Source organism: Aquarana catesbeiana, linkage group LG04 (assembly GCF_042186555.1).
Source record: "Aquarana catesbeiana isolate 2022-GZ linkage group LG04, ASM4218655v1, whole genome shotgun sequence".
In the NCBI taxonomy this organism is placed as follows: Eukaryota; Metazoa; Chordata; class Amphibia; order Anura; family Ranidae; genus Aquarana; species Aquarana catesbeiana.
Window position 1 is genome coordinate 235,639,238 of NC_133327.1, and position 13,775 is coordinate 235,653,012.

A 13,775-nucleotide genomic window follows, 5' to 3' on the forward strand; every position below is an offset into this window, starting at 1 on the left:
GCTGCGTTATTCTAAAAATATTTAATAATAGCTTTTGCTGTTGTCTATAAAACTCATACAAATGACAGCTTCTAAATGAATTCTACGCATGGCTTATTTTATGTGTACCTTCTTTAGGCACATACCCCATGTCATGTGTGCTGTAACAGACATTTTTCTTTATTCTTTGAATATCTGCAAATGTATATCTGTTAATTTAGGCTCTTTCTAATCTTGTGTTGTCAAGCAAATTTTGATGATCTAATTATTTCCTATTGCCTTTATAAAAAGCAAACTTCATTTTAGCTTTTATTTATCCTAAACATCATCATCTTCCTTGGGAAATACACACAAGAAATGACCAATTTGTGAGTATCTTGGATCCTTCTATACTATTTATACTGCAGAGAAATAAGCATTTGCTTCCTATCATTACCCTGAGATAAACTGCTCTAAACTAGTGCAAAACAGCAATATAACGTATTTGCCTTTTCACCCAAGAAGAACATGATCCCTCCAGCATATAAAAGGCTTCCAGGATTACGTGGGCAATTTTTCCCCTGGTTTTGTCTTTGAAAAATACATTACTAAGCCTCACAGACATTCAGCGTTATTACACTGTTCCCTACTTGATTGAGCCAAAAAATAACAACAAGAAATGGGTCACCACTAATAAGGCTTTAAAAAGTAAACTTAATAAGCATTCAAAAAATTGATTTGCAAGTTGCAGCAGTAGTTTAAGAGAATCAATTATTGCAATGCAAGCATACAACTTAAAGTATAACTAAAGGCAAAACTTTTTTTTTTTTTGGATAGAGTGCAGGGGGATTAGAACACCTGTCAGTTTTTATTGCTATCTGTGCCCCTGTTAGGGAGATTTACCCTCTCTATTTGTCCTGTTTACCATCATCATTGAAAGTAACAGAAAAACCCACATTTTGGGTTGTCGCCAGAAAAGTAATAGAGGGAAAATCTTCCAATGGGGACACTAGTTCTGGTGACCACCTGGGGGCCCCCAAGGAATTTCCTTAATTTGCAGGGATTTCCAATCACTTCCTGTTTGGCTATGGGATAGGAAGTGAAGGGAAATCTCCACGAGACATAAATGGCAAAAAAAAAAATCTTGCAGGGTTTATAACACTCCCATGCTCTATCCAAAATGAAAAAAAGCACTTTAAAGCATATCTAAACCCATATATTGCAGCTTACAAGTCCTTAGATGTAGTGGCTGACTAGTTTTCTTTTTTTGGGCAGTTTTTTTTTTACCTTATGACTGCCAATAACACACTTACAATCCTAGGGTGACAAATATTCACCCACTTTATCTATAGGAAAAGTTGCGCTGATACCATGAGACAGAAGTGTGTTAGACTACAGAGCACCTTTTGAAAAGCAGTCAAAATCATCTAAGACGCTCCATGTTTAATTTAAAAGTCCAGAGAATTTTGTGGTTGTATGATAAATATGATTCTGACAGTATTTTGGGCAATTTCTCCCCTGTTTTTGTCTTTGGAAAATAAATAACTTAGCCTCACAAATATTCAGCGTTATTACACTGTGCCCTTCTTGTTTAAGCTGAAATAACCACAGGAAATGGGCCACTGCTAATAAGTCTTTAAAATATAAACTTAATAAGCATCGAACAATTGATTTTCACATTGCAACAGTAGTTTAAGAGAATCAATGATTACAATGCAAGCATATCTAAACCCATATATTGCAGCTTACAAGTCCTTAGATGTAGTGGCTGATTAAACCCATATGTTGTAGCTTATAGTCCTTAGATGTAGTGGTTGACTAGTTTTCTTTTTAGGCAGCTTTTTTCCCTTTATTTTCCCCTTATGACTCTGCCAGTAACACACTAATGCCCCCGTACACACGGTCGGATTTTCCGACGGAAAATGTGTGATAGGACCTTGTTGTCGGAAATTCCGACCGTGTGTGGGCTCCATCACACATTTTCCATCGGATTTTCCGACACACAAATTTTGAGAGCAGGATATAAAATTTTCCGACAACAAAATCCGTTGTCGGAAATTCCGATCGTGTGTACACAAATCCGACGGACAAAGTGCCACGCATGCTCAGAATAAATAAAGAGATGAAAGCTATCGGCCACTGCCCCGTTTATAGTCCCAACGTACGTGTTTTACGTCACGGCGTTTAGAACGATCAGATTTTCCGACAACTTTGTGTGACCGTGTGTATGCAAGACAAGTTTGAGCCAACATCCGTTGGAAAAAATCCTAGGATTTTGTTGTCGGAATGTCCGAACAAAGTCCGATCGTGTGTACGGGGCATTACAGTCCTAGGGACACAAATATTCACTCCGTTTATCTATAGAGGAGTTGCGCTGATTAAATGGGGCAGAAGTGTGTTTGACTACAGAGCACCTTTTGAAAAGTAGTCAAAATCATCTAAGATGCTTCATGTTTAATGTATAAGTCCAGAGAATTTTCTCTGAAGTCTTTTGATACAAGCAGTTATTGTCATTGTTCAGACTTTTTCTAGTACAAATGTATGATAAATACGATTCTGACTGCAGTTTGGTGTAAGCTCAGAATCTTAAATCTTAATGCATATATCATGGTTGGAGTAATAGGCTTCAAAACATTTGTTGTTTGGTAAGCATGTCAATAAACCTCTGCTTTGCCAATTTGACTTTTGCTGGTAAGGGTTTAATTTCTGAAATTATATGGGCAGGGATGGCCCAGCCCTGGTTTAAATTAATTGAAAAAGCTGATTCTAATTTATGAGTTTGGATTTTTTGTCCTATAATTGTACAGATGTAATTTTTCCAAGGAAATTGCATAAAACAGTATTCTTTCTGTTGCAGTCACTATTCATACACTATTAGTACAGGAAAAACTCTGATCCAAATTAATGTAAAATGCTGAAAAAAAATAGATAAAACTGGATAGGGGCACTGTGCTGTACATTTAAAAATGCAGGACTCTGGATGCTAGGGCCCTTTGAAATAAATCTTTTCTGGTCAGTTGAAGAAAATTAGACCAATAAGTAGTTAGTTCTAACTGGCCAAGTACTAGTACAGTAAATATTGTTAATTGATGTAGTAAGTAAAGAGCTAATATTGTGGTCAATTTTGTCTCCTTAGCAACAAAGTGACTTTAACTTTACCTTTCACAAAATGGTTTTGACATTCTCCTGGTCAATGCTGGAGATTCAGATTTCTTCACTAGAAACTTATATCTGGGATTCTGCTTAATCCATGTTTTCAGAGCTTCGTATGCATCTTGCTGATGCCCTATGTTGGTATAGCTGACAGCCAAGGCCATGAGTGCTTTTAAATTATTTGGTTGTAGCTGTAAGCACCTGGAAAGCAATAATGAAACCACATATTAGAATTTATAAGTGGCTAGGTAATTAGGTGTGTATATCTTTAAACATTCAGTGCATACAGTATTCAAGTTTATCGGTCTGTTTTCTAGCAGAACATAAAATATGTGCTTGAAAGCAGGAAATAGTAGAAAAACCTGCAAGTTCCCCAATTTATTATTATGTAAAGAGCATGTTCTTTTTAAAAAATGTAACACAAACATAGGAAGTATTATTTATATATATATGTCATTTTTTTTTAAATGTCATTTTTTTTGGCTTTATAAATGCAATTATTGCTGCAGCAGATTCTAGACATGGCAGAGATCTGCCACTTTACAGGTAGACTAAGGGACCCCCCAGGCACTATATTGGAAGGAATTTTTCATTTTTATGCTTTCAGTTTAAAAATCGAAAAATCACTGCTCATTTAAAAATGAAATTTTTCACAAACTTTTTTTTTTTATTGATACATGTCCCCCAGGGCAGGACCCAGACCCCTATAATCATTGCATGCCCAATTACTTACATATAAGCCTTTAAAATGGGCACTTTTGATTTTTGACATTCAGGTCCCATTGACTTGAATGGGGTTCGTTATTTGGGTCTGAACTTTCGTGGTGTTAGAAAGTTATGGTGCAAACCGTACAGGGGTCCATTCGGCCCATCCCTTATGATGACATCAAAGATGATTAAAACAACCTTTCTTCAAGATAGGAGCAAGCAAACCTGCATTTGATAGTGGTAAATGCTGCAGCTAAAGTGATTTGAAAGAAAATTTATGTTTAGCAAATACTCAATTAATTTTCTTTTGATTACCTCTGCAGAGAGACAATAGCAGCCTGTTCATTTTCATTCTCTGCTTGAGTGATACCAAGGTACTGCCAAGCCTAACAAAGTTTTAGTACAAAGAGAGAGAAGGAAAAGATGGAAATATGGAAAGGAAAACATATTAACATCAGTATTATTAACAAACAGATTGTTTGATACATTCAAGCAAAAATAAGACATTTTATGGAAATGACTATAATAGGAACCTGACTGTTCGGTCTGCGAGGGAATAAAAGATATTTGAGATTAGGTTAATCCTTCCATTTTAACTGTCTTCCAATCTAAACTCCTTCCTGGAATTTCCATTGTCCAGATTAGCAGGGGTGATCTCAAGAATTAATTTGCTAATTGACTTTCATGTTCTAATCCGTTCTCTACCATCTAATTGCGCTTATGACGTTTGCCTTTTTTTCCTAATTAGCATGCAAGGTTTTAACTTCAAGGCTTTTCAAAAAAGGTGTAGCTTTTTTTGACAATTATAGGTCCTTATTTATAACTGCTAAACACATTTTGCGATGTGCATTAACCCTTAACACAAAGCCTGAAATCAGTTTTTAACTTATAAAAAACACTGATATCTGATTGATTGCTATGGGTAATTACATAGTGCTATCTTTTACACCTTTTGTTTAATAGAACCGATCTTACTAGAATATTAAAAATAAACAGGAAGCTACAGAACTCTACCTCTGCATCATTCGGGTCTTGCAAAATAGCAGCTTCCAGGTATAAAATAGTCAAAGGCAAATCCCCTTCTTTCAACTTCTTCATACCTTCTTCAAAGGCAGCAAAACATTCCCTAAATGGATTATCCATGTGGAAATAATAACCCTAAAACAAAACAGTGGCAGATGTCATGTGCATATTAAAAAAAAAACTGTTTATATGGTTTATAATAGAGGGAATGTGGCTGTAACTATAACCAAACATTCACTTGTGCTAAATCAGTCACTGTAATTTAAATCCCATGCACCATTAATATTATGCTTGTTAAAAGCCAGGTTCCCTGCTTTGTAAAACAAAAAATAAAATTTTTTAACTTTTGAGAAAAGCAAAACTAACCCTGTTCTAGCACTGCATACAGTTTAGAAGCTAATCAATATAAAAATTGCCTCTGTTAAAGATAAACATGTAAAAATAAATGATTTAACAGTCAGCGGTTCTAAATTCTAAAACAATATTAGCGTGGTCATGAAAATTTGCCCTGTGTCTCATGTCTTTCTGAAGTGGGCTGCATTTTGCTACATAATTCATCCAGGAAAACTAGGAATGAAGTTAATATTGACACTAATGATAATTGAACAGACTGAATGCATGACCATTTTGTATGTATATGTATTGTATATGAATGACCAAAATGATGACTGCACAAGTGATACGCTTGACAGTAATGATAACTGCACAAACCATGTATATGACTCTAACGATGAGTCCCCAAGCCATTTACAGCTCTAATGATGGGTGCAGAAATCATACACATGACCATAACGATGGCTGTTCAGGCCAAATACATGAATCTACTGATGACTACATGGACCATTTATTTGACCCTTATAATGGTTGCATGGCTCAGTTAACTAATCTTAATGATGACTCAACAAGTCATTTATGAGACAATAATAATGACTTGCACAAGCCATTTGCAGGCCCTTAATACTGACTCAGGACTGACCTAGATTACATGTTATCTTCTGTCATATTTTCAAATGGTACCTGGCACTGTGCTAAATTCCAGTATTTCCAGAACCAGAATTGTGACATGCTACCAAGCCACAACAACAAGGTATTAGTAAAGTGAAAGACTCCTGTTTAAAAACCTGATTTTGCTCAACCAACATTCTTTTGTATTATATATATATACAAATGTATGGATGTAGATATTTGTCAACATGTTGGATCAATTAAGATTGCATTTTATTAGTAAAAAATGTCAAACATTTAAAACTGTATCACAGAAAAAATCACAGTAATGATAAAAAGAACTCTCCATCCACCCCACAGATGCAATGAATTGAATAACTTCAGACCCAAAGGATATATCATACAGCATATTGTAATTTTCAAATTTTTGATATTGAGTTTTCAGGCAAAGCTTCAGGGGAAATTTCCTGGATTTCTATAGGCATGAAAAGGAACCTCATGAGGGGTCACTACCCCAAATGTCCACAACTTAGTGTTACAAGGTCTTAGGTGTGAATGGGGAGCAGGTGTGTTAAATTTGGTGTTATTGCTCTCACTCTCTCATACTGGTCACTGGAAGTTGAATATGGCACCTCATGGCAAACAACTCTCTGAGCATCTAAAAAAAAGAATTGTTGCTCTATTTAAAGATGGCCTATGCTATAAGAAGATTGCCAAGACCCTGAAACTGAGCTGCAGCACGATGGCCAAGACCATACAGCTGTTTAACATGACAGGTTCCACACAGAACAGGCCTCACCATGGTCGACCAAAGAAGTTGAGAGCACGTGCTCAGTGTCATATCCAGAGGTTGTCTTTTGGAAATAGATGTATGAGTGCTGCCAGCATAGCTGCAGAGGTTGAAGGGGTGGGGGGTCAGCCTGTCAGTGCTCAGACCATACACCGCATACTGCAGCAAATTTGTCTGCATGATTGTCAGCCCAGAAGGAAGCCTCTTCTAAAGATGATGCACAAGAAAGCCCGCAAATGGTTTGCTGAAGACAAGCAGACTAAGGACATGGGATTACTGGAACCATATCCTGTGGTCTGATGAGACCAAGTTAAATTTGGTTCAGATGGTGTCAAGCGTGTGTGGCGGCAACCAGGTGAGGAGTACAAAGACAAGTGTGTCTTGCCTACAGTCAAGCATGGGGGTGGGAGTGTCGTGGCCTGGGGCTGCATGAGTGCTGCCGACACTGAGGAGCTACAGTTCATTGAAGGGACACCCCCAGTTGTTGAGCCTGGAAACCTTCCTCACACTGCCCAGTTGGATCCCAGTTTAAAAGTCTGACAGCACTGGCCAATTGAAGTCCATGCTCAGCGCAAGATTACTGGTAAGTAAAGACAGTTCCTTGCAGACACCTGTATACCATATTCAAAGTACATGAATCCACTGGCATGATGTGATATAAGATACTTATTGAAATCTGCTGTTCACGGAGTGTTCCTTAGCTCCTTTGAGATCCATCCAAATTGAAGTGTCCCCATCATGAATGCATCTTTGGTGGATCAAGAGTTGGGATGGATGGATGAGACCTGTGCCTGACCGGTTTCGCCGGTCTCCATTGGCTGCTTCAGAGGCTCAGTATGGAGTGAAATCTAACTCCCTGTGTCCAACCTCATCTTATTTGTCATTTATCTGACCTTAACTAAAGCATATATTATCTAAGTACACATTTGGAATTCATGATTCTTATTACATATATGACTTTCAAATGTTACATGTGCTCTCTATAATTTACCTGATGCATTTCATATGAGCATTCCTGACACTCATTAAACCTGAATAATTGGCTTGGATAAGCTAGGAAAACATCGTCAACATTTGAGAATAAGTCCAGTTACATATGACTAACTATTACTAGCTGTTGGTTATTTCTGATGCATTGATTTCAGACAGTCTGAGTAGACTGATAGACATACACTAAAAAAATAGAACTAAAAAGCAACATTACTGTGTAATACAAAATAAAAAATACCTGCACCCCGAATCCCTAATCACCTGTGCTTTGATATCATGAGTTATAGCTCAACTTCAGGCAAGTTTTAAACTTTGAGTTCCCATCTATGGGACATATATACTGTAGCAATGCAGTCGTGAGGGACTGGCGAATTGGATCAGTCTCCTGTTGGGTTCTCTTGACTACCATCACTGTTTAGGACTTATCGTGGTTGTTGCTCCAGTACATCGCATGGACTGCTAAGTATCTGTCATCACTACTTAATATCAGCACAAGCCCAGATCTACTGAAGGTGGCTCTTGTTTGGATACACATTACTTTGGAACATTATCCATTGGAATCAATATGGGCACAACTATGCATCTGTTATATTACATCCATTGGGATTGATTACATGCAAGCACACAGTTACTATATTACAGTTACATCATAGCATGTGGTTATGCTTTTTGCAAAGCCATCCTATAGTTACACCATAGGAGATGAATTTTTTTCATGCTTTTCACAAAGCTGTTCTGAACTGTTGCTTGCAGAACTGGTCATATATATATATATATATATATATATATATATATATATATATATATATATATATATATACCTATGTCTCTATGTTTTGTTTTATGGGAATATTACCTGGAAGACACCTAGGAATAGTGTAGCTGCTTTATTTCAAGCTGGTATTCACTATGTTCAACTTTGGCTGAATTCAACATCTGCGAGGCATTTATAGTACCACTGTCATACACACAGGGATATCACTAGGCAGATATTCCTTCAGGGTGTGATTGCTATACTTTAATTTCTGCTTCAGGGACTGGTCATATATTAATCTACACATACCATGCACTGAAAGTATATATAGGATGATGCATCACTGTGTTCATGAGCTCTGAAGTGGGGAAGAAATATATGTCTGGCAGCCATTCCTCAGATTGTTTCTCTTACTGATTTATATGTATGCTTTGCATCCTTTTTTGTTTACCGCTTTGTATGGATGACTATTGCATTTAACAGGTGGACCTTGGACCACTTTTAGAAGAGTTTTAACACTATTCCCTGTGAATTTGAACACGACATGTCCTCAGTGGGGATTGCACAGCCTTTTTAGATATCCTGACGGTGACTGCACAGGACACTCTTTTTAACCTTGTTTAGGTCAAGTGCCTATGTCATAAGTCAACAGCCTTTTAATATACAGCTGATTTTTATTCTATAAATGTCCACTAAAAAAGGATCTGGCAAGAGAAATTATTTTACTAATGGTTGCTTTGAAGAAATTCTTGCATTTCACTTTTAATCTTCATGCTAGAGAATACAGCTCATCCAACACTGAAATATGAATAACAGTAAATTGTTCTCCTCATTTTCCATCTACAGTATCCCACATACTGCAGTTCGTGCACTATAATCAACAATCACGCCAAAGCTGTCAGCATGCTGTAGAGTTTGGCATTTGCTGGGCTGTGAAAAGATTCTAGGTCAGAGTTTGATATTTGATGACAACAGCAGCAGTATGTATTTCATGTAACAAAGAACAAAATAGGATCCTTGTATACTTGTACATACCGTTTCTTTAGATGATGTTCCAGTCTGGTTTGAACAGTTTGAACTGTCAGAAATCCAATTCCTTCTTGCCATTTCTTCCCATTCAGCTTGCATCTTATCCCAAAATTCAGTGTCTGACTAGGAAAGATATAATTAAGTCTTTAGCTTATCTTACTACAAATATATGAATATATTTATTTAGTTATGCTCTGTCTCCTGGTATGCATGCTTCAGGGACTTAAAAGAATACAACAAAACATTCTGTATGGTATAAAGAAAGTAAAATGCAAGTGCATCATTAGTGCTGTTAGTAATTATGTTATTGTCCCTCTTCAAACTAGGGAATTCAGTTCACATGCATGGTTAACACTATTCTATTATTAACAAATGAAGGGCTTGTGCTTGAGTACCTGCACAAATTTACCTAACACCTTTCTAGCATCACCAAAAAAAATATGCTGGTGATGTTCCTATGTAGCGTATATGTAACATTTCACTGATACACACAGGTCATATAAAGGCAGAAACAGGCATTCAAGAAGTGAATCCTTCCCTGTTGTCTCAATATTAAGGCTCTTTGTTTCAGGCACCCTACTGGCTGATTCCATGTACCCTTCGTGTAGGCCATGCCAGCAGAGGGGGATTGGGGCAGAGAGAAATAAAATCCCTCTGTTTATTATAACCATGACCATCAATGGCATTTATTCTCCACCGTGTTTATATGGACTACATGAGCTGCTTATGCTTGTATTCATGGCTAGACTGCAAAAATGGAGCAGATAAATAACAAAAAAGTAGCTCAGATGTAACAGCTCCTTTGGAAATCACCAAAGCTTTTGGACTCCCAGCCCATGACTGACAATCTGGAAGCTATACACGCTAAGGAATTGGATGCCATTTCAAAGAGTTTATGGTTTTCACAGTTTTGAATTACACAATCTTTAATTAACAGCCAGCAGATGCAAAATGTAGAGAAACCTTACAGAGTACCGAAACCTCATATAGTAATTAATGCATTTCCTTGGAAGAGTTGTAAATCAATAGCGGTGTAATCCTACTTTATGTGCAAGCTGCAGTTTCGAGTTGCTGTGTGCAGATTCCTAATTAAAGGGAAGCAGGTGCATATCATAATTCCTTCCTATTCTGTGTCTAAGAAAGGGCGCCGAGGTGTCTAACATGTTTACATATTTAATCAAGTGTAAAATAGTATAAAATAAGCAAGGGTTTGATGATTTCCCATTGTGAATTCCAACACTGTATGGAAAAATTAAAATCAATTCTTTTCAAATATGATAAACTGAAATCTTTTCTTAGAAGCAGGGGATTGACATGTGGCACTGAGCCAAGCTATCAAATCCATAATACAACAAAATATCTATCAGCTAGCAGCATACTTCACATTGTATGTCATCTGATGCCAGTGGGGGATGTGAGGAAATTCTATATACAGATAACTGTGGAAAATCAGTAAACTCAAAATCCAATGCTATATCAGGTTAAAAAAGATTTTAGTTTAGCTTTTATTCTACTAGATATGAAATATTGTATATGATTATTTTATAATTGCAGCAAGTAGGTTTAACTGTTTGTTCTTAGCTGATGTGTAGAAAATTCTGTTGTTCACAGTTATCAATATTGCACAAAATCAAATGTATATACAACTGAATCAGTCAGATGGATGACCTCGCTCTCCAATACCCCATCTGTTCTGTTCAGTTAAGGCTATATGAAGTTTCAATGTCAGAAACAGAATTTTAGAGAGAGAATGTAAAAGTAAACAGCTGCTGCTGTGCTCTCCCTTACTCCTAAAGCTCTGTGAATCCTGTGCTAATGCACCCTGTAATAAATGTTTGTGTATTTAAAAGATATGGTACATCATACTAAAAATATATTTAAAATAATTTAATAAAATATACCCAAAATGATCTTTTTTTTTTTGTTTATCAAATGTTTTCCCAGCATTACATAACTTCTATCAGGCGAATGACCGTTGGTTTTTTTTTTTTTGCATGCTATTCTCATATCAAAAATGAATATTTTACTAAATTTACGAAAATTCTCCAGGACGGAATACTATAGAAGTAAAGTATTGTATTGTATTGTAATGCATACTTTCATTTCCATGCATGTGTGGTCTTGGTCACACAATTTTTTTCATACAAATGCCATACTAATTACACGAAAATCGTTTGTTCTGTTATTGTACGAGAGAGATTTTCGTGCTTATCGCTCGTGATATTTTCGCACATGTCGTAAACGACTCTTGAAAGCTGTATACTAATGATCCGATCATTGGACGATAGCTCCAAAAACAGTATTTTTCATCCGATTAGCTCATCGTATGTACTAGGCATTGAATACAGAGTCATACAGTGATTTAAATGGTGCTGTATAGTGCTACTGCTACATTACAGTGCAGTGACTACAGCAAGTGGAGTGTACCTCCCTTATTCACTGTGCTGTATAGTGTTCATTACTGAGTTGCATTGTGGTGGGTTACCTATTATTGTGTACCACCCAGTGTATTTACAGTATATAGACCCTAGCAGGTTTCAGCTAGGAAAGAAAATATTTAAAAAAAATTAGGAATGGGTTTGGAGTGTAAAAGAATTGGCAAATTCTGTAAAAAAAAATTGTACTACATTATGATTTGCTTATGTATTGCACACTGCATTCATATTGTACACACAGCCCTAATAATGTTTTTCTTGTTGGAAGTGCAACAGCATGTACTATGCACTCTGAACTATAGTTGGCTCTGTAGTGATATACTAGCGCCTGTGTGTTTATATTTGCTTGTATATTCCGCAGAGCAAATACATTTTTTTCTCTGCTCTCTCCTGTAATGCTGTTCTCACTCATGTACGCTGTTCTTCTATGCAAGTAAAGCTAAATTCTACATTCCTCAAGATCTCAGTGCCTCATCTTATCACATAACCAACATTATTTACATATTCACATTATTTAGATTTAAAAAAAAACTAGCAAACTTTTGTACTGTCTACAATTGTAATAATAATGTGATGCCCACATAAGCATAATTATGAAAAAACTTCAAATGTGCTGAATGAATAGAACAGTTATTTGGCAAGATGCTGAGTTTCTGTAACCACAGATCACTATGAGGATAGGAGTTGCCCTCCCATAAAATCTCCAAAACATGGATTACATTTTTTTTAGGGTTGGTGTTTGGAAGTGTTTTAGTTATCATTTTTTATTGAGGGAAGTATATAACATTTAAATATATGGCAAAGCTGCCTTTTGTTTGCAGCACATCACTGCATACTATTGTGGTCTAGCTTACTGCACAAAATTACCACATTGCCAAGTGTGCAAAAGTATTAAACCCTTAATCCAACTACTGCCATGCCTGGTAGTAAAATTTGAAAATACTTTGTTTTTATCATCATTGACTTGAAGGCCTAAAGGGAGAAGCAGAGGTTCTTCACCTTCAGCTAGTCAGGTGCAAGCAGACTTTGCATCCTCATGCAAAAGCAGTGGTTAGGCGGCACCTTTGAGAGGCAGGACGAGTCTGTCTTTCCTTTCTGATAGTGGGCATTTTGCACAGCCAGAGCACATGGAGGAGGTGGTGGAGTGGATAACCAAGCTTTTCTCATCATCCTACTGCCCTCTTCTTCCTCTTCTTCTACATTTTATGCTACTGTTCCCCCAATTTGGGAGTCACCTGAATTATTTGAGCACACCATCAGTAACTGAGAAGTAGGCTGGAGTGATGAGTAGGGTGAGGATGATGAAGTGGCAGACCGCACCTGGGTGCCAGAGATTGTAAAGGAGGAAAGTGATGGAGAGACACAAAATCAGTAAGGCAGGATGTCATCCAGGAGCAGCTTTACAGAGAAGTGGAGGGAGGAGCCACCCTATTTAACCAGATGGCATCGCTCCATTACTGTAGACCCTGGTTTACAAAGCAGAGGACCACAGCTTTTTTTCACACAACTGCTGCAGACAGCACCATAGTGGTTTGCACCTGCAGTGTATCAAGCATGATAACATTGGGGCAAGCAGCACATGAATTACATTAGTTGTCAGCAATTGGCCTGCACCCCTTTTCCCTGCCACCCTCTGCCATCCTCTGCCCCCCACTACAAAAAAAATTCTCCATCTGCTTCTGCTGCAACATCTTTGCCCTTGAGCGATAGGAATAGAAGTCTTGCAAGTGGTATGAAAGGCTTACCTTGCCCGAAGCCATTCAGAGTAGGGCCAAGCATAGGTTTGATCCTTGCTGCAAGTGTCCCAATGAACCCTATCCAGTGACAGGGCCCAAATGACCACAGACAGAGGGTCAAGCAAACATGGGCAGGGACATTACATCTCTTTAACGGCACACCGGGCAAATTTGCTGACCGTATGGAAGGCCTTCAGGTGGTCGCAACTATGCAGTGTTCGCAGGGATGAAATTCAGCGCCACCACAACCTGCC

General features: G+C 37.4%; 1 protein-coding gene across 4 annotated transcripts in view; it reads right to left on the minus strand.

Moving 5' to 3' along the window:
- Window positions 1-13,775, minus strand: part of PEX5L (peroxisomal biogenesis factor 5 like) — a 364,561-nt gene that overhangs the window by 9,453 nt on the left and 341,333 nt on the right. For all 4 annotated transcript variants that reach the window (XM_073626273.1, XM_073626275.1, XM_073626272.1 and 1 more), the window contains 4 exons: window positions 9,357-9,473; window positions 4,834-4,977; window positions 4,135-4,205; window positions 3,118-3,312 (listed from right to left, as the gene is read on the minus strand). In XM_073626273.1, coding sequence (XP_073482374.1) covers window positions 3,118-3,312; window positions 4,135-4,205; window positions 4,834-4,977; window positions 9,357-9,473 — 527 coding nt within the window. The remainder of the gene's footprint in view (window positions 1-3,117; window positions 3,313-4,134; window positions 4,206-4,833; window positions 4,978-9,356; window positions 9,474-13,775) is intronic.